The following is a 20,623-nucleotide window of genomic DNA, read 5'->3' as shown; positions in this document are numbered from 1 at the left end:
GTGTTCCAGAGTATCATTGTTTTTATTTTTTTGGTGCTAATTTATATTAATTTCCCTTTCTGATTTGGCAGCCTTTATGGTTGTAAGCATTTTACACCTGTAACTTATTTTCTTTTAATGTGGGAACACATTTCTAGGTAGTTTTCAGAATTTAACCATGAATTCTTTTATATTAACCAGCTTAATTTTGTGGTACAAGATCAAAGTTTGAAAGTACGCATTTAAAGATTTTGAGATTTATTTGATTTTTGCCTTTAATCTGTAGCACTTACTATTCCTGAAACTATATTTATTTTTGATAAATGGAAGCTGTGAGAGCTTTATGTTAATTTTGTAGCTTTTAAAAGTCTGTTCTTTTCAAATGTTTGTTTTCTTGGAAATCTAAGCAGCATCAATCAACTTTTTAATTGACAGAACCAAGATTTTCAAATCATTCATTTTCCCAAACTCCCTTATCATTGAAGCAGTCATAGGAATAGAATGTTCTTAAGCATCTGTTTTTTACGATATCTTTTGTTTCTTTAGCCTGTGTCAGGTTGACTGAGAAAATACCCCCCCCCACCCCAAATTTAAGACCTCTAGCAAAGTGAAATCCTAGCTGAGGGAAATTTTATGTGGTTTTAATCCATTTGTTCAAGTACTTTGATGAAATTCAATGTATCTAGTAATGGGAGAAAATATATTTTAGTATGAGATTATTTTGGAAAATACGCACATGGTACTTCTAAGTTATAACTCAGTTATAACTGACGTATACATATTGAGCATTTCTCTAGCGGGCTAAGAATTAAAACCCTGACCAGTCTGTATAATGACTTCTTAAAGGTGCTACACTTTCTAACTCCGCAATCTGTCCCAGCTTCCTGTTTGAACACTCCTCTCTAGCCAAACCCTCACTAGGTCCATATGCTTCTGTTCTAGGCATCTTTCCCTGAACATTACAACACCCTTCTTTGCTGCATTGCCAGGCCTGCGATGCTTTTTCTCTGTTTTTTCCTTTTTTTTAATAATAATTTTTATTTTGTTATGTTAGTCACCATACAGTACATCCCTGGTTTTTGATGTAAAGTTCGATAATTCATTATTTGCGTATAACACCCAGTGCACCATGCAATATGTGCCCTCCTTAATACCCATCACCGGCCTATCCCAATCCCCCACCCTCCTCCCCTCTGAAGCCCTCAGTTTGTTTCTCAGAGTCCACAGTCTCTCATGGGTCATTCCCCCTTCTGTTTACCCCCCCTTCATTCTTCCCTTCCTTCTACTGATCTTCCTATTTTCCATAAATGAGTGAAACCATATGATAATTGTCTTTCTCTGCTTGACTTATTTCACTTAGCATAATCTCCTCCAGTCCCGTCCATGTTGCTGCAAATGTTGTGTGATAGTTCCTTCCGATGGCTGAGTAATATTCCATTGTATATATGGACCACAGCTTCTTAATCCAGTCATCCTTAAGGTCTCAAATGCCGTCCTATCTCCTCCTCAAATGCCACACCCCCCTCTCTGATTCTTTAATGAGAGCCAGTTGCTTCTCCTCCTCTGTTCTTGTTGCCCCTAACACGTAACTTCAGTAGCAGTAGGCATGCTGCATTGTCATTATTTGCTTATGTGGCTGTCTGGCATTTAAGGTTGCTAGTTCCGTGTAGTCAAGGACCTGTGCTGTTTCTCCATAGTCCCTAGCAAGATCAGGCATTTCAGCAATGTTTGTTGAATAGGATTGAGGTAATTGGACAAGCTGGGCTTGTAAGTGCCAGTTTGTTTCAGGAAGACATTTTCTCAAAAGTTTCTTGATTGGAAGTTTGTACTGCCATTTCCCAAGTATTCAGGGAAATACATATAAATATATTATATACTTCTCTTCTCAGCTGTAACCTACTTGGCAATAAAATGCCAAACCTTTTACTTTTCAGCATTTGGGACATGGTGGAAAATTTGACAAGGGACAAGAAACTTCCTTTGCCTAAAAGGAAATTTATAAATTGCCTAAAGATTTCATTTGTTATGATTTTCTTTATTAGGGATTAATCATAAAGTCATGGTATAAAATTGCTGTTTATCCTGTAGTGGTGAAAAAGTCATGAATTAAATATTGAAATATTTACTAAATATTGCAATATTTACTGAATTGCTAGTTAGCAGGGAATTCTGGGAGCATTTAAGATCAGTATGGTAGGAATTGGTTTAGCTCATGTTACATATTACCTTAGTGTCATACTAGTCTGGATCCTGGGTGACAGTTACAGCCAACTACTTCTCTTAACAAGTAAAAGTCAATACGGCTTTACAGTGTCCTTGAAGAACTTAAAAAAAAAAAAAGCGTGCATTAAATTGACCTCTCACCATCCAAATTCCTTGTTTTTGAGACATTTACTAGAAAATGAGGAACATAGCCAATTTTTTTTCAGTTTCAAAATCTGGTAGATGAAATCACAGTTGATTCTTTTGACAATGTTTGAAAGGTTGTTTTTTTTTTTTTTTCTCATTTGACATGCAGCAAGGACATATGGGCGAAGGAGAGGTAACATTATTGTTTCTAACTTTTGAATGTACCAGTTGTATTTGGAGAGGACCCGAGTTTGCTCAATTTCTTACCCTTGTGGGAAAGGAGGGGAGGGGGAAATGCAACGTAGCTTTGATCCATACATACTTTATATGTCATGGTTAAGATTATAGACTTTCTAATTTGAAGGAGTCAGAATGGTAGGATTTGGATTTGAATTAATAATGTCCCTGAATTATACTCAACTTATTTATATCTGAAGATTTATTTCTCCTTTTTCTTTTCTGAAAGGAATTTCTTGAGAGAAGAAAAATTAAAGATCTTTGAAAAGGAAAATATAACGTGTGACTAGTCTCAAAGTACTTGATTATATTGGAAGCTCAATTATACTTGAAAACCTTATGTCTACTTTTTTTGCTAAGTCAACATGATACATTTGGTTTAAAATGAGATTAGCTAAATAAATGACTATTCCTATAAATTTCAAACATTGGGGGAAAAAGCTCTAGAAATTTTAGAGAATTTTAAAGAATCATTTCCTAGAGGTGCCTGAATGAACCTTATTTTTGCCTCCTGTGATAGCTTTGCCTTTTTAAAAGCAAGTAAATTAGATAGTCAAATAGCTCAACTTTGAAATATAAGGGACTTCTAAACATTATTTAGGAAATAATTACCTCCAATTTTATAGTCATTTTTATCTTCATTCTATAACTCTTGAGCTGTAGTTTTGTAGGGTAAATTCATAACAAAAATATACTGTTATTACTTGCGTTTAGTTAGGAAAGTTGAAAGGAAGACAAGTGTGGCAACAAAGGACATGGAATGTTTCAGTAAAGGAAGAGCACTGAAGCTACACTTCTATAGGATCCATTAACAAACCTCTTCTCTAGTACCGAGAGTAAATTGGCAGCCTGAAAAGTGACAAAACAGTGCTTGAGAGATTCTAGTTATTTGTAGCTCTGTGTTTTGCTTGTGATTTCCAAAGTTCATATTTTGTTGTCAGGTAAACACGGGAATAATATTAACCACATTGACATCTCTGGTCTTTTTTGCTTATATATCCTGTATGATAGGATTTTCAAACAGCAAACTTAATGACTAGTTTTTAGAATTAGATAGTACCAGTGGCAGCTGGTAATTAGTCAGCTAAAAGAAAATATATCTTTAGCTTGCCTAAAAATCTTAAATTCTATAAGACTAGACAGTGAGGTTGGATAAGAGCGTTAAATGGGTTTTGGTTATATCCCATTAAGGTAAACCACGATGAGTGCTCACTTTAAAAATCGACTTGTTCATTTTAAGGACAGTCTTAGAGGAAATTGTGTAGGCTGTATTATTTGGTGTTTTAAAAAAAATTTAAGTGATCTAGCATCTTGATAGTCAAATTTAATACTTAGTGTACATGTCTAGGCTGCCTGTGGCCATGGGGCCCTGCTCAGGCAATGCAGTCTACTGCCAACTGCTTTCAAAAGAGTGCTCCCTCCTTCTGTACTTCCATTTCACCTCACTGACATTTCTGGATCCCAGAGGGATAGTTGAGCAGCCTTCTATTTAACCATGTACTTTCTCTCTGACTCCAGTGAGACTTTAAAGTGATGGGAATTCAAGAGCATATCTAAGTGATTTGTTATTCAGTGAGAAAAATAAAAGCCGTTTTATTAAATCTGCCGTTTTCCTTGTTTCTTGTGTAAGGTCAGCATTGGCAAGGAACCTTTGCTCTTAGCTTTTTTTCCTGCTTTCTATTCCAGGTCAGTCTTCACTGTTTCCAATGGAAGATGGATTCTTGGATGATGGCCGTGGGGATCAACCTCTTCATAGTGGCCTGGGTTCACCTCACTGCTTCACTCACCAGAATGGAGAAAGAGTGGAACGATATTCTCGCAAGGTGTTTGTGGGCGGATTACCTCCTGACATCGATGAAGGTATATTTACAAAGAACCATTAATTGCACAGTGCACATAGTAGGTAACTCATACATAGTGGTTGCTGTTATTAAAATAACAATCTTATCTGCCTCCAAGTATTCAGTTTTGATTGCATTGGTCTCTTGTCCTCTTTCTATCATGGCATATAAGATTAGTTTACAGAGGAAGGGGCACAGGACTTTGGGAGCCAGCTGAAGCAAGTGATTGGACTAAATGAAAAGAGTAACTGTCATTGGGAAACCGTCTCAAGGGGTCTCTTGTGGGCAAACATAGTGCTTACTGAGTTTTTGTCTGTGTGCTGCCTTGGCCAGATTCAGTATGTTTTCCTACTGGCTCCAGAAATGTAGTTAATTGAAAATTTGAAATCTTAGATTAAGGATGAACTTTTGAAAAATAAACCCTAAAGTTGTACCACAAGAAAGAAAATCTCAAGAGTTTTATCATTTTCTGAATATTTTTTCACTTAACAAATATTTACAGGCTTTTTAAAAGTCACGCACTGGTCTTAGACTTGTTTACAGTATAACCAAGGTAGAAAGTCTTTGTGTGCATAGAATTTCAATTCTAGTAGGGGAAGACAGATACAAAGTGTGTAATCATGCAAGAAAAATATCCGAGAGTAAGTATTGAAAAGAAAATAGCATGATATTGCACTATTTTGTGATATAACAGGATATCTTCTTAGATTAGGTGGTTAAGGAAAGCCTCATTTTTTTCTTTTTCTTTTCCTTTTTTCTTTCTTTCTTTCTTTTTATTTTTAAGTAGGCTCCATGCCAAGTGTGGAGCCCAATGTGGGGCTTGAACTCATAACCCTGAGATCAAGACCTGAGCTGATATCAAGATTTGGACGCCTGACTGAGCCACCCAGGCGCCCCAAGGAAATCCTCTTTTAGGAAGTGATATTTGAGCTGAGACCTGCATTAGGAGCCAGCCAAAGGTTTAGAGGATTAGTGTTCAGTAATATTTTCTTCATCTATGGGTCTAAGTGACCCTGGTTCAAGTTCAGAATAAAATTCAAGTAGCAGACCATAGAGCAACCATATATCCTTAGTGGTGGTCGTCATGGTGGTTGTTTTCTTAACCTCTTTTGTCTTGGTTTCCTAAATGGAAATGGCAATAAACCAATTAATGTTATGGAGAATAGAATAGTTTTCTCTAAAAATCTATAAGGTCTAATAATAAGGTTTAATAACTTCCAATTTAGACTGAGATTAAATGTATTGAGTCACTTCATTTTCCTTAAGATGGTCAAACTTTTGGAAGGTTGAGACCAAAAAAGTTTTCAAAAAGCCAAAGATTGAAATAAACACAGTTTTTTTTTTTGTTTTGTTTAATCTATGAAAAATTATCTCGGGTGGAGTCTGTGTTGGGATTTCAGGCTAGACTGAATCAGTCTTCATCCTGTTCTCAGAGGACCTAGCTTTCCAAAGTGTTCATCCTGGGCTGACCGTGTGGTCACAATATTGGCCTCTCTAATAAGCTCCTGGGTGTGGCCTGCTCTTTTCTTTGCCTGGAATCCTCATTTTCCTTAGTACTGTGGATTCTTGGTTTTTTGACCCTTGAAAGTCAAGTCTTTAGTCCACATGGTGTTTAATGAATGAATTATATGCTTACATACAAAAAGAGAAAGAAGACTGAATTTTATCTGACCTAGCCTGGAATAAACTCCTTCTCTGGCCCAGATAATCTATATCTTTTTGGAAAATTACTGAGCAATCTTAAATGTGCAATTTCTAAAATCCTTAGGAGCACAGGTAAATATGACTAGTCTGGCAAAGGAGATGGTAAGGTTTCTGGGGAAATAGTACCAAATAATTCAGAACCCAATGAGCTTTGTACTGGAAGCACTAACAAAAACAGAATTAATACCTTGGAAATAACTTGGACAATTTAGGCAAGTAGCTCAGTGTGGTTAGAGGCTGCCTCAAGGAATACTGAAAATGCACAAAACCAACAGAGCAGAAATGCTGTCTTGCAGGCTTTGAGGTAGTACAGATGTAACCGGACCTCTGAGCACCTGAGAAAGTGCACACTCCCAGGAGATGAGAGCCCTGCAAGGTTGGGAGTGTAGCTCTCTAGCAAGAGAGCCCTGGTTGCTGTGCTCCTTTTTCACTTCCTTATAAGAGAGTAGGAGGGCTCCTGCCTGCGTATCAGACAAGCTAGGGGCTCTTTCTTTTCCTGATGAAGGTTATAATTCTACTCCCACTATGCTAGCTCACTTTGCCCAGGAATAATCATTTACGAACCAGTACAACTGCCAGGTTATAGCAATTTTATTCCTCTGTTTACCAGTCTCTCTTACATGAGCTAAATGGTACTGCAGAAATGGGCAGCAGAGCAGAGCAAACTGTACTGTTTCACAGTCTGGAGGAAAGGAAAATAGTTCTACCAGCTTGGAGTTTGAACACATCTCCCATCTCTTCTTTTCCTCTGTCCTGCCCTCCTCCCAGGTCTTATCTATACATGTTTACCTACTCTTTCCAGAAGTTCTTTGGAAATTTATTTTCCTATAGTCTACTCATGAGTCTGGTCATGAGGAACTGGTACAGGCTGGGAGTCATCCTACAGAATGAATTGGCCTGTATACTTTTAGTACTGTCAAAGATGTAAAAGATAGAAAAGAATGAGACACTGTTCCAAAACTGAAGAATATGGATACGCTAGGGATGGGACATCTAAGTGTACCATGTGTCCTGGATAGGATTCTGGATCAGAAAGGGGAAAAGAGATAGTATTGGGTTAGTTTGAAATTTGGGTAGAGTCTGTGAATTGGGGAGTAATGTATGAATATTGAGTTCCTGATTGGGAGGGTTCCATGGTAGTATATGAGGAAGTGACCTTGCTTTGAGCAGGTGCCAGTGGTTATATTTCTGGGTTATAGAGCATCACATTAGAAAAAAAATGATAGGTAGGTAGGTAGATAGGTTGAATCATGCATACATGGAGATAGAAAGAAGGGCAAAGAAGAAGGAAGAAGGGGAAGGCAAATGTGTAAAATAGTAACAGTTGGGGGAGTCTAGGTGAAGGGGATGCGGGAGTTCTTTGTATTGTTCTTGTAAATAGTAGATGTGAAACTTGTTTCTAAACTACTTTCCCAAAATGATTATAAAAATATTTAAATTTACTTTTTTAAAAATTTTACTTTGTTGTTCATTAGATGAGATCACAGCTAGTTTTCGTCGCTTTGGCCCTTTGATTGTGGATTGGCCTCACAAAGCAGAGAGCAAATCCTATTTTCCTCCTAAAGGTAATTCTCAAGATTCACTATACATGTACAGTGTATCCTTTTATTGTTTAATGTTTAGACTTTTCATAAATGTTTACCTTTGCTGTAAGATTTTCCATTGTTAAACTTCCATTTTCCCAAATGCATCTTTAAAATTTATACCTAATACATACTTTCAGTTCAAATTTAGTTTTACTTCAAAAGATGTTCCAGGATATCAAACTGAACTTAATGTTGATACTATCAGACTTCGGGTAGGAAGATACAAATTTTCTTAATTTTTTTTTTACTCTTTTTCCCTTCCTTAGTTTCAGCTTATACTTCCTTTCTGTTGAAAAATTAGAAAAAAAATTAGGGAACAAATAAGCCTGCTCTTTCAAGATGAAAGCTCTGTTCAGGCTCTGATTGATGCATGTATTGAAGAAGATGGAAAACTCTACCTGTGTGTGTCAAGTCCCACTATCAAAGATAAGCCAGTGAGTGCTAACATGAAAATAACGTCTTGTTTTTCCCTTTATCTCTGCTTTGTTTGAAAACCCACAGACATCTTGATGTATCTGTTAATTGACGTGTTTGTAATCTACTTATGAACTGCTGTTGTTGTCAACCTCCTGATGTTGACATTCTATATTATTTATACACATTATTTTTACATTGAATTTTTTGGTCAATTAAAATATTGTTAAGTCTTTACCATGAAAAGATTTAACTTGATAATGCATTTGATAAGATAAAGTAGCTGAATTTCCTCTGAATAATAGAACTCAAAAATCACAAATAGATATTTGTCTGTCTCCTTCCTCTCTTTGATCAAAATTTTACCCAATACTATCCTTAACTTTTTGCACAAGGTATTCTCCCAAAGTAAAATGAATTATGCATATACAGAAATGTATATGGCATACTGTTTTTTCTTTTTGAAAAAGTTTATCATAAAATTTAGTCTTTAGGAATGGTAGCAACTGGCCTGTTTTGACGAATCTGGCAAATCAACAATTTATTATCACTCAGCCAGATCTAGTTTGTTCAGAATGGAGCTGCCTGTGGGTTCAGCTCAAGCAATAATTAATGGAGCTCCTCTTGGCGTCTTGGGATTGTCTAAGTCCGGAGCACTTTTCCCAGAGTTTCCATAGCATAGATTCTTTATACTTGATTTGTTTATGTTCCCTTGCAGTCCCCATAGGTATTTGAATTTGGGACCTCTGGCTTAGGACTTTGTTGATGTGCATATTGGGAATATCCTACTATGAACCCATCCATAGCCTTTGGTATGGGCATTTGTAACAATTAATAAATGCAAACAATTAAAATAAGGTACACGATTCTTGGTTGACTAAAGCAGCGGATACATTGAAGTGTTTTATCATAAGTTTACTGCAGATATCAACATTTTTACTTTGAAATGCTTTTTGAAATAATGCAACAGGTTTGTTAGTATCAGGAGTCGTTTGCATTTGTAGGATTGGGCACATAATCCTCGTTTACTTAGCACTATATTCTGATCAACATCAAATACTGTGCTAACTTACTGTTATGTGGATATTGGGGATTGGGTAGGATAGAAGCCCAAATAATTTGAAAAACAGCTAATTAACTTACCAGTGCTGAAAGACATGTTAGGGATTTAGCTTATAAGACAATAAAAATTGAACTTTTGACTTTGGTTCACTTAAAAATGGTTCACTTAAAAAAATCACTTGGTTTACTCTTAAAAATGAAATGAAGGGTTGGGCTATGCTATGTGTGTAAGTCTTATTTTACAGTTTTATTGATTTATAATGATGTGGATTATTGTTGCTCTTAAAATAAAATACTCTGCAATAATTTTAAACTTATTTCCTCATAAATTGTCTGCATTAAGAATGAAACATTTTGGTTTGTCTGCTCCCTAGGTACAGATTCGGCCTTGGAATCTCAGTGACAGTGACTTTGTGATGGATGGTTCACAGCCTCTTGACCCACGAAAAACTATATTTGTTGGTGGTGTTCCTCGACCATTACGAGCTGGTATGATGAAACAAACAGAAATACCCCTTTACCCTTTAGCATAAGAAATCCCTTATAAAGATTTTTAGGAAAAATTCTCCACAAGCATTGGAGTTAATGTCCAAGAGCGAGAGTTCTAGAATCAAAGTATCGGGGTTCGAATTCATGTGCTCTGCTCTCAGTTAATAGTTGAGTGATGTTGGACAAATTATTCTCCCTAATTTTCAATTTCCGCGGCAGTCAAATGGAGTGTATGTGCTTCATATAGAGTTGTTCTGAGGATTAGATGGGAAAGTGCCAAGTGCTTTGTGTGGTGTTAGTGAGCATTGCTCTCATCATCATCTGGAAAAACCCTTCAAGAGTAGATTATATGTCAAGAATTTCGGGGTTTGTTTCCCATGCCTTCATTTGCTTACCAGCTGTTTACTGAGCTCTGAAATATAGTAGGGTTCTCAACAGTGCATCATGTTTTTAATAGTACTTACAGGAGAAATTTCATCCCCAACTTCAAGTAGAATGAGGTTATTGATATAAGTGAGAAAAAGAACATAAAATGAATAAGAACGCAGTTTTAAAATTGTAATATTTCATGGAGAACACGATACATGCATTATTTCAGGTTTTTATATAAAAAATCGGTGAATAGCTAAACTGTAGGGAACGGTAACAAGGATTTGATGGAGATAATCTAGAAGGACCTCCACACAAAGTCTGCCAGTCAATTTTCTAGTGTTCACGTGATTGTTTATATTAAGCAATACATTATTAACTATGAATCTATGGTGGCAACATGGTATAGAGCATCAGACCAGGGTCCCAAGCCCAGCACTATCACTTAACTGTCTGTGCCTTGATTTCCCCAGGAAATTGCTACCCACTTCCTAGGGTCGTTGTGAAGCTTAAGAGAGAACATATGTGAAGCACCCAGCAGAGCCCCTGCCCTTACTTAAAAGATTAAAGATTAATGATTGATTTAGTAATTATTATAAGGATGTGAGGTCAGAATACAGATGAATTGCTTTAGATGGAATCTTTGGTGAACTAGATGGCTTTTCCTGATTTCAAATACCCTCTTTGTTTCTTTCTCATTTAGTGGAGCTTGCCATGATAATGGATCGTCTTTATGGAGGTGTATGCTATGCTGGGATTGATACCGACCCGGAGCTGAAATACCCAAAAGGAGCTGGGCGAGTCGCATTCTCTAATCAACAGAGTTACATAGCTGCTATCAGTGCCCGCTTTGTTCAGCTGCAGCATGGAGAGATAGATAAACGGGTAAGTCCTAGATTATATTCTGGAAAGTTCTAGAAATGGCCCTCTCAGTGTGTCATTACCAAGATTGGAATGGGGGATTTTATATGACAGTAAAATTGGCAGCTGACAGCTATGCCTCTAGGACCAATTAGGTGTATGCTTTGTAATACATCTAAGGATTCCTATGAGTTTTCCTATCCCTTAGTGTTTTGAGTAGCCTAACCAGAATGCTGTATCAATTTACTTGGGGCAATTTAATCTCCTAAGCTATCGCCTCCATTCATTCATTTATTCAGTTAGTCAATCATTCAGTATATATCATTATATCAAGTACAAACACCAATGCCCTTGAGATCCCCTGACCTTTTTTTAAAAATCATGAATACCTCAGTAAGCCCTATTTTTCCAGTGCGCTATGTAACAAATGACTGAATAAATTCACTTGTAGGACTGCGTATCTTAGAAATATTTCATTATAACAGATTAAGTATAAGAAATCATAATCTTTCTATTTGTAGTGTATTCCTCCACCTGAAATTAGGTCTAGTAATTAGCATTATTTTCAGCACTTTAAATTCCTCTTTGTCGGTTTAGCTTCTGAATTAAAAAGCTGGAGAAAACCTCAGAGATAGTGTTCTCCATTGTTTTCTAAGATCCTGTATTTGAAACTCTGTGTTCCGTTATCCATCTTACTTCTTTGCATTCACAGATTTGTTTCTTATCTTTATGTTTCATGCATTCAACAAATGTTTTAGCCCCTAGGACAAGAAGTCCCTGTCCTCAGGAGTTTGTGTTCTGATAAATATAATTGTATCTTATACCGAAACTACTCAAAGTGTGGCCTGGGTAGCGACTTCCAGCAGTCGATGGTTACTAGCTTGTGGTGAGATAGGAATTTACACCAGAATGTGAATCAACTCCATTAGTAAGCATAATGTTTAGTTCAGCTGACTTTTTTGTTTTTTGTTTTTTCCTCCCTGTAGAAAGACCCTCTTGATGAGAGAAGCAGTGCGTTGATTTATATTCTGGTGTCAGCTCCTTATTTCATGGGAGACTGGCACTTTCATTAGGACTGACTTAGATATCAACACTCTGAGCATTGTGCTCAAAAAGGTCCTTATTGATTGATTGTATTGTGCTGTTCCCAATTCATTATGTAGAAACTATCAAGTCAATAGTGGTTTACACTTATTGCTTATGTTTCATTCCATGTGTATGCTCCTTCAGTGTCAGTCTAAAATACAAGATTCACAATACTGTATTGTGACTCTATAAAAAGAAAGATATAGATTCTATTATAAACACAGGGGAAGAGGGCAAGACAAGTTGCAGTATACGTTAACAAGCCCACTTGTTTTTTATGCACACTAAAAAAACATCTACGTCCCCGCAAGCAGTGTCTTCTGCCTTGCTGCGTCATCCCACCGAAGGTGTCGGAGGTGTAAGGTTCGTCATTGGAAATGCAGACTTCATTTGTATTTCTCTGCAATCAGATCTTTGACCAGTGTTCTTGCCACTCCACAGACGTTGTGGAATGGCCTCAGGGCCAGAAGGCTAATGCTCTAGTTTCATCTGCTCTTCCTGTCTTCATGTCACTCGTCTTCTTTTGTTCACCGCCAACCTTTGTCAGAATTCCTTGTCAGAACTGGATGGCACGAGTGGTAGTGATAGCTTGGTATAGGGAATTGAGCCGTGAGTCTCTCCAAGACTAAAAATAACCAACTCTTTTCTCACTGGTGAATTAATAGCCAGGTTATTTTTAATGCTTGAGAGACTCAAATGACAGGTTGGCCTATTGAACACTGGAACAGACCCAGTTTTATAAATTCACCTCTGACTTCTAGACTGAAGTCAACCATTCTTACTGACAAAGAACAAAGCAAGGTTTTGGATTGTGAGTACCATGGCCGCATCTTGTTTTCTCAGAGTTCTGAGTTTGTGATTATAACCCCAGATGTGTACACTGTAAATAGAAACCCTGACCCAGGCTTTATTACAACTTAGAAGCTTATGACGCAGAAGCCAGGCGTCTTCCCTCTGATGTGAATATTGAAGTGCTGTTTTGTGGAACTGGGAAGCTCTTAGTTGGTTTGTTTAAATTATAACTCCACATATGACAAAAATCCAGGTCCACTAATTAAAGTGACGGTTTGTGTCTATAAATACTCTCCTGTGGGTTTAATCTCATAACATTCTAAACAGTTGGCTTGCCTTTTTTATTTCTGGTAGAATCCCATTTTCTTTCGAAAAGTGGCTATTTAATAAGACAGAAATGTAAAATGATGGGTATAAAAGCCTTACCAGGTTCTTAGGAGATGGATTATCTTAATTTCAATAGAAGAGTTATTGACCCTTGTTTCTGGGCAGCCTGGCATAGATTCACTCAGACAGCGGATGGGAATGTACACACCATAGTCCGAGTTGCCTGGGCCATTCACTGAAAAATGTAAACTCGTTTCTTTTATTTTTGATTGCAGGTGGAAGTTAAGCCATATGTCTTGGATGATCAGCTGTGTGATGAATGTCAGGGGGCCCGTTGTGGGGGAAAATTTGCTCCATTTTTCTGTGCTAATGTTACCTGTCTGCAGTATTACTGTGAATATTGCTGGGCTGCTATTCATTCTCGTGCTGGCAGGGAATTCCACAAGCCCCTGGTGAAGGAAGGCGGTGACCGTCCGCGACATATTTCATTCCGCTGGAACTAAAGGGTAACTACAGTGCTCATTTTCAGGCCTCAGAATAAGTGCACTCTTCTGTTAATTCTGACCCCTTCCTCAACCTCTTCACGCTGGCATGTCCTTTTGTAGCAGCCCGTAACTTAACAATAGTATAATGAAAAGAATGACCTATAATATAGGTGTTTTGTAGATTCTTGTGTCACTGAAAACAATATGTAAGAACTCCTTTTTCATATTGCCATCGTGTTGCACGGAAGTTTTGTTCTCTTGTTTTGCTGGAGACCAAGAGGATCCAAACTTCCTGTAACATTTTCTTAGAGGAGAAAGAGAAATATTAAAAGAGAAATGAAACAATAGAGTATTTTGGGTTTTTAATTAAATTATTGTTAATAATATAACATATAAGAATACTTTTATTAAAATTAACCATGCACCAATAACACTATCAGTCTGGCCTGACACAGGTTTTCCCCAGAGAAGTGCTTTTGCCTCTTCCTTTCTTTCTTTCTTTTTTGCCTCTCGTTTTTCCGTCCCCCCTTTTTTGTTCATTTAACAGCAGTGGAGGAAGTTAACAATTATTAACAGGAAAGAGCATGCTAAAGCAAACACAAATGCATGAGCAAGATTGAAGCAGCATTAGAACAAATCGTAAGGGTTTAGAGGCCGAAGAGAATTTCATGACGCCTCGGAGTTACTACCACATCGGAAAAAAAAAGAAATACTAAAGTAGGCAGAGCTAGGTTTACTTTCTTTTCAACCATTTTTAAAACTTCAGAATGTAAAAATTGGGTAAATTTACTACTGAGGGGAGTGCACTTATTTCTTTTTTGAACTTCCTTATCTGGTCACAGCCCCAGGAAACCTACCAAAGCTAGAATTAACGACAACTGGTGGGAAAACTAGCATTTCCTCTCCTGAAGAACAAATGTATAAATTTTATTTTTGATGTTATATAGAAACTCTATTTCCTAATTTACCAACACTCATCAGGTGTCAGCCTTTGCTCTCCATTTTGACGTTAAAAACCAGACAAAACAGACCGGATCTAGAGATACCTCAAGGATATCATTTTTGATTTTGTGTTAGAGTACAATTGTAGCCAAAACTGGACGACAAACCAATATACAAATTGGCTGCTGATTGGCTTACTTGTAGATTTAAAGTCACTTTGGGTATCCTGTAATTTAGTTGTAACATAGAAAATGAAAAAAAAAGTTAAAAAAAAAGTTAAGTAGTTGCAAAGTGTTTTGCACTGTTGAACTAAGTAACTGTGTAAATCTGTGCAAAGGTACGTATGTTTATCTTACTCTTCCTATAAAATAACATTACCGTTTCAGAACTTAGCATGGGACATAGTCAGTGTTTGAAGTGCCAACTTCATCAAGTAATGCATGCTTTATTATAAATAAAATTCTAGCTTTGAAAGGCGTTATTATGTGTTGAACAGTATGCTTCAGGGGTAAATTTAAAATAGTCTCTTGAAGCCCTGGTCATGGAAGTAACTTTTATTTTAATTGACATTCTCTTATCAAATGCCCTACCCACCATTAAAAGGATTATTACCAGTGTGCAAAACGTTAAAAAAAAAAAAATCTAATGGCAATCTTGCTAGTTGTGCTACCTAACAGTACCATCTTGGATCCTTCAAAACCAAAGACTTGCCCCAGCACTACGGTGGAACCACCTGGCTGATGACCCCTACTGATTATCGTTAGGAAAAGCAGTCCTTTATTTTGAGTACGGGCTTTAATGAACTATATACCTGTTAAGTTCCAAAGGTCAAAATGGAGGCATATGCTGTCTAATGGTCAGACATAGAAAGGGAGCTGCTTTTAAAGAATTCCCTGCAAATATTGAAAGCAGTCATGCGAATGGAGGGTGCTCTTGTGTAGCTGGTCAGGGACTTTTTTTTCTTTTCTCCTGAACTACATAATTCTAATCGAAATGTTCATTTGCCTCTTCTTATTCTTTTAAATGCTTGTAGGTGGCTTGGGGTGTGCTATTGTGCTGTTCCTACTCAGTAAACAGGTGTGATGAGTTAACAAGAAATAACACTGTTTGAGAACTAGCTTTGAATAATAATTTTTCCCTTTGTACATGACCTGCTGAATTTCGGTACAGTGTTTTTGTAGCTAACTTATTTTGTCATGCACATAATGTATATTTGTTATGCACTACTTTTGTATATCTTGTTTTTCCAACAGTGAACATTTTTAGGCACACTTTTCACTGACGGGATATCTCTTTATGCAATACCTCAATTTTTCATATTGCAAAGAGTAGCTTTTTGTACTTTTATTACTGAGAGATCTTCATATACTTCATTTTTTAATATAAATAATTTTAATAAATTTTATTTTCTTATATTCTGCTTTTTATACATTTCAGTGCTCTGCATACATTTTAAATTATGAATGTTGTGCACTGGCAATGCTATTTTAGAGTCTGCAGAGAAGAGAAAGCATGTTGCTTAAACATCCTTCCCCAGCACCAGCTATTGGTGTACCTATAATTTAAGAAATAGTTTATGTAAAGTCACAAATTAATGAAAAAAATTCGCATGAAAATGACAGATAACACTGTAGTTCCTAAAAAGAAAAAAAAAATTAAATGCATAAGCATAGGGTAGAAATTTAAAATAACAAAATTGTCTACAGCTTCTTACTAAGTTTTTAAAATTATTCATAACGCAGACATTCTTGGTGAATGTTTAGCCATTTTTAATATTAATAAATTGATGTTAAGTGTTTGATTCAGAGATGTCTGCTCTTTTAATTATATATAAAGAAAAAAAAATAGCCTGCCGTGGGACAGGTGTGTAATGTTAGTATGCATGACTAATGTAAGAAATTGTTATTCTACTAATATTTACTTGTGATTGTGTGACAAGCGTGTTTACAGATTATTTGGTTACACTTCAATTTACAGGGCATAAACAATTATTATCTATTACTCTGAACTTTATTGATTACATGTCCTTCAGATTACATGGGATTGTAGTTGGGAGTTACCATGTAACTCAAAACATAATTAACATGTAATTAGTTTACAGATTTTAGGGTGTCACTTCAATTTACCAAGCATGTAGTTCTAGCGCACTAGCATGGCACCAGCCATGTACTTACAATGTAGTTACAGAGTAATTACATGGTTATTTTTGCAATGTAAAATAAAGTGTTTCTGATTATTTTCTATGTAAAGGAACCCTCTCCCTTGCCCTTCTGGTCCCCACGCTTTGGTATAATATATATACTTCTCCATACACAGACCTCTGCAGAATGCAAAATAAAACTTGCAGTGAATGAATTTAGCATTTTATGAGAGTGCTGTTGGAAAGACTTGATAATTCACCCCTTTTGTTTTGAAGAGTTGAATCTTCTGTTAAAAGGTGATTTAAAACTTGAATGTGATGAATTGTGGCAAGTTAACTTCAAGTTATGTGCAATACTTATTTCAAACTTTTGAAAGATCTTTGCAGTGTAATTCTTTGTTTTTAATTGCAGACATTTAAAAATGTCATTTTCTACTGTTAAGAGTAATCCTCTTTCTTGCTGGTGTTTCTAAAGAAAAGAATCAGAAATCAATCTTTCTACTAATGTAAATTTGAGATTATTTTTAAAAATGGAATAAAAGAGGTTTTGGTCATTTGCTTTATTTTATTATCTTATTTTAAAGCTACTGTGATTGATAGCATTGTAAGAATTGGGACAATATTGTATTCAACTGTTTTATTTTTTATATTTTTAAAATTTAAAGTATAATTAGTTTTTATAATTTTCATCAGATTTTTGTTATATTTTTTGGAAGTGAAACTTTTAGCAAGTGGGTGTCTAGTTTTTACTAATCCCTAATGTTTTTTTTTCCAGTGTATTGCTCATATTATCAGAAGGAAAAGTTATTTAAGTATGTCAGTTAATTGTACTACTTGGCTGAATTTCCATATAGTTTTTACTGTGTATGGGGAGGTTGTAGTATTTATTATAGCATTTTAAATAAGGGTAATTCATTTTTTATTAAAGTCATTTTCACGTTAAGTTCCTATTTTTGTATGTTCTACTCTTAAGTTATATAACACAGTTCCTTTTTTAAAAGAGTTCATTTGTTGAAGTGCTAGTGGAAAATTAATGTTATTAAATAGTTTGCAAATGACTATTTATACCAGTATGCATATAATTTTTAAATATTTGTAATGTGAGATGTTGAATGAATAAAACTTTTAACTCAGCTTTCTTTTAATATACTTATTTATTGTCAACATAAGTAGATTATGCTTCCATGATTAGGACTGTATCATTCAAAAATATTAGGTATATACTCTTGGGCCAAGGCAGAACAAACTGATAGGAAAAGGTGTCCGGTCAGATAAGTACTAGGGGCAAGTGTGCCCTGCTTATGTAAGTTTGTAAGTGTCGGTGGGCTGCTGTCTTTGATCTGCTCTATTCCTTCACACACTGCCCTGCAGAGTCCTTTTTTTTTCTTTCTTTTTTTCTTTCTTTCTTTCTTTCCTTTCTTTCTTTCTTTCTTTCTTTCTTTCTTTCTTTCTTTCTTTCTTTCTTTCTTTCTTTCTTTCTTTCTTTCTTTCTTTCTTTCTTTCTTTCAGCCTTCGGTATGTGTGCGAGGCCTCAGTCAGGATCCAAGCTTAAGGCCAAGTGACCTGTGTAAGGCCAAATGTCCAACAAAAGTAAGGGAACACGTGTTTTCATAGAGAAGGTCACTATCTAAGGTTTAGTTTGTGGTCTTTGCTAATGAAGAGCCTTGATTTTTGGCCACCGTGCAAGAGGATCATGGTTTGACTTTCAACCCTCAGTTCCTCCTGAGATCCTAACATCATAGGATATGACCTCTAGGATAATAATCTCTATAGCATGTGAATTGAAAGTACTATCTTTGATTTGGTCCATGAGTCGTGTGGACTACTGAGTATGTGATGTATTAGTATTTACATTTTAAACTGCATTTTCAGACTTTTAACGTAACGATTTATTATGACATAAAGTATGACACGGAGGATATTCTGTTTTGTCAAATTTGATTTCTGTTCTTTCTCACCTTGAGTATAGTATTCTTAAGCCTAGAAGAAGCAATTCTCGTTCTGAGACAAATGGACTATAGAGGTCTTTTGCGTCTAAATTTGTCTTTTCCCAATATGCCGCGCTCTGAACTGTAGGGGGCGCCTGAGGGGCTGAACCAGCAGTGCATGGGATCTCCCAGGGATACCAGGTCACAGAAGCTTTGGCTGACAGTAGCCCAAACTTCTGTTTCAGAGTTCACTGAAGGGCCCCTAAGGAAGCCCCAGGGACATTGGAGATGGGGTTGCCACCTTCGACAACATCCCTTGGCATTCTGGGTCGGTTTAGGCACTTGAAGAGGAAAAAAAAAAAACAAAAAAAACCCCGAGTAGATTGTGTTTATTTTAGAAATATTTATTTTAGGCAAGTGCCTATTGACTATAAGTGATGTAACAACTAAATCTTGAAATAATCTTGATGTAACAACTGAATCTTGAAATAATGTGTAGGTGCAGTACTTTGGTGTTTTGAATCACAGAATGGTGAATCTGAAAAGGGTGTGAGAGGCCATCTAGGCTGTGTTTCCTTACTCACTGGTAGTTCACCCAAACTTGCCCAAAAAGGAAAGTTCTCTACCCCATTCTTAACAATTAAGTTATTTCATAACCTCTTTTGGTAATGGCTTTGTATCCATACCCAGCTCAAAAGGAAAATAATTATTTTAGGAATTTTTTTTTTTAAGTTTGATAAATAGTCCCTTAAGGTCTGGTCAAAAGTCATGGGGAAAGTAAATTTCTGATTTTAAAAATTAAAGAACTGTGAAGATGTCAATGAAATAAAAACATTGAAAGAGTAATTCTTTTTCTGAAGTATGTAATGATGGGATGATAAATAAGAAACTCTTAATATTTATTTCACAAATTGTGATCTTCAGAGCACTCAGGTAGTTCTCTACAAGAAACAGACAAAAAAAATTTTAAGTTCTGTCTTTAAATAAACTTAGAAAATAGGGTACGCTGTTTCATAGAAAATCAAAATATGCAACTAGCTTATTAAGGCTTTGAGAAGTTGTACAGTGAAGAAATCTATTTTCTTTGTTTAGAGTGTTTCCCCCCACTCCCACCTAATTTCTCTGCCCACAGTCTCTGATTACAGATAACATGGGATCCCACGGGACATATTTGGGATACATTGCTCTACATTTTGGTATGTTTACTGGCATCAGGAAGTCAAAGAATCTCACTTTGTTTTTTTGTTCTGCAAGGGCTCTTGGTCCTGTCCCTCTTGTCCCTCGCTAGTCATACCCAGGGCTGTTGTCATCGCCCACATTTGACTTTGCAGGGTTTCCACACAGTTGCCTTGCTTCTGACCCCTGCACCATTTCCAGTTCAGCTCCTTAATTCCCCTCTCTCTACTCCCAGTTCCAGAAGAGAGAAACTGCTTTGCAGAATGAACCATCCTGCCTTGCAAAGCTATTTTGATTATGCCACTCCCTGGCTCAGATCAGCCCTTATTTCTCATGAGGGCCACCCCACGTGCTGCTTCAGACAAGCAGCTCGTTTGAACCTGCCCTTCATGACATGCCATCTTTCTGATCATTTATATAATTTCCCTCCTTTGAAAATTTTCCCTTGGAAAAGTCCCCCTGCACCTCTGCTGATGCTCTGAGAATAGGGACCACAGGCTTTGCATAAACTCCAAGAATTCAGAAAATGAACATTCGTGCCCTTCTACGAGCTCTTCGGCAGTACCAATTCAGTCTCTCTTATTAAAGAACATTTTGTTTTGGCATGCCTGAATCTTGTCGAGATATTTTAAGTTCGAATCTTTTTCTAGTCAAGTTGGGTGTCATCGTTGACTGGCTGGAAAAAGTGTCGTATTGTGATCCAGTGTGGTGACCAGACGTGGAAAAGTACAGTTTGTCTCAATTGGAAGTTAAAAATGAACAGTGGCGTCCAAACCCAGTGCATGCGCAAGCCACCAGTGTTTTCTACTGGGTGTAATGTGATGAAGTGTCAGTGAAAAACTGCTGGTGGGTAGGT

At 36.5% G+C, this 20,623-nt stretch overlaps 1 protein-coding gene across 1 annotated transcript in view; it reads left to right on the top strand.

Moving 5' to 3' along the window:
- The window catches only part of CPEB4 (cytoplasmic polyadenylation element binding protein 4), a 60,718-nt gene extending 42,922 nt beyond the window's left edge, over positions 1-17,796 (top strand). The window contains exons 4-10 of the mRNA XM_040630613.1: positions 4,252-4,425; positions 7,586-7,774; positions 7,902-7,908; positions 7,998-8,130; positions 9,547-9,661; positions 10,734-10,915; positions 13,372-17,796. Of these exons, the coding sequence (XP_040486547.1) occupies positions 4,252-4,425; positions 7,586-7,774; positions 7,902-7,908; positions 7,998-8,130; positions 9,547-9,661; positions 10,734-10,915; positions 13,372-13,599 (1,028 nt within the window). The 3' untranslated portion in view covers positions 13,600-17,796. The remainder of the gene's footprint in view (positions 1-4,251; positions 4,426-7,585; positions 7,775-7,901; positions 7,909-7,997; positions 8,131-9,546; positions 9,662-10,733; positions 10,916-13,371) is intronic.
- Positions 17,797-20,623: the final 2,827 nt, after the last annotated feature.

Source organism: Ursus maritimus, unplaced genomic scaffold, assembly GCF_017311325.1.
Source record: "Ursus maritimus isolate PB19 unplaced genomic scaffold, ASM1731132v1 scaffold_15, whole genome shotgun sequence".
NCBI classification, from domain to species: domain Eukaryota; kingdom Metazoa; phylum Chordata; class Mammalia; order Carnivora; family Ursidae; genus Ursus; species Ursus maritimus.
Note: the sequence above shows the minus strand (reverse complement) of the source record. Positions and strands in the feature narration are given on the sequence as shown.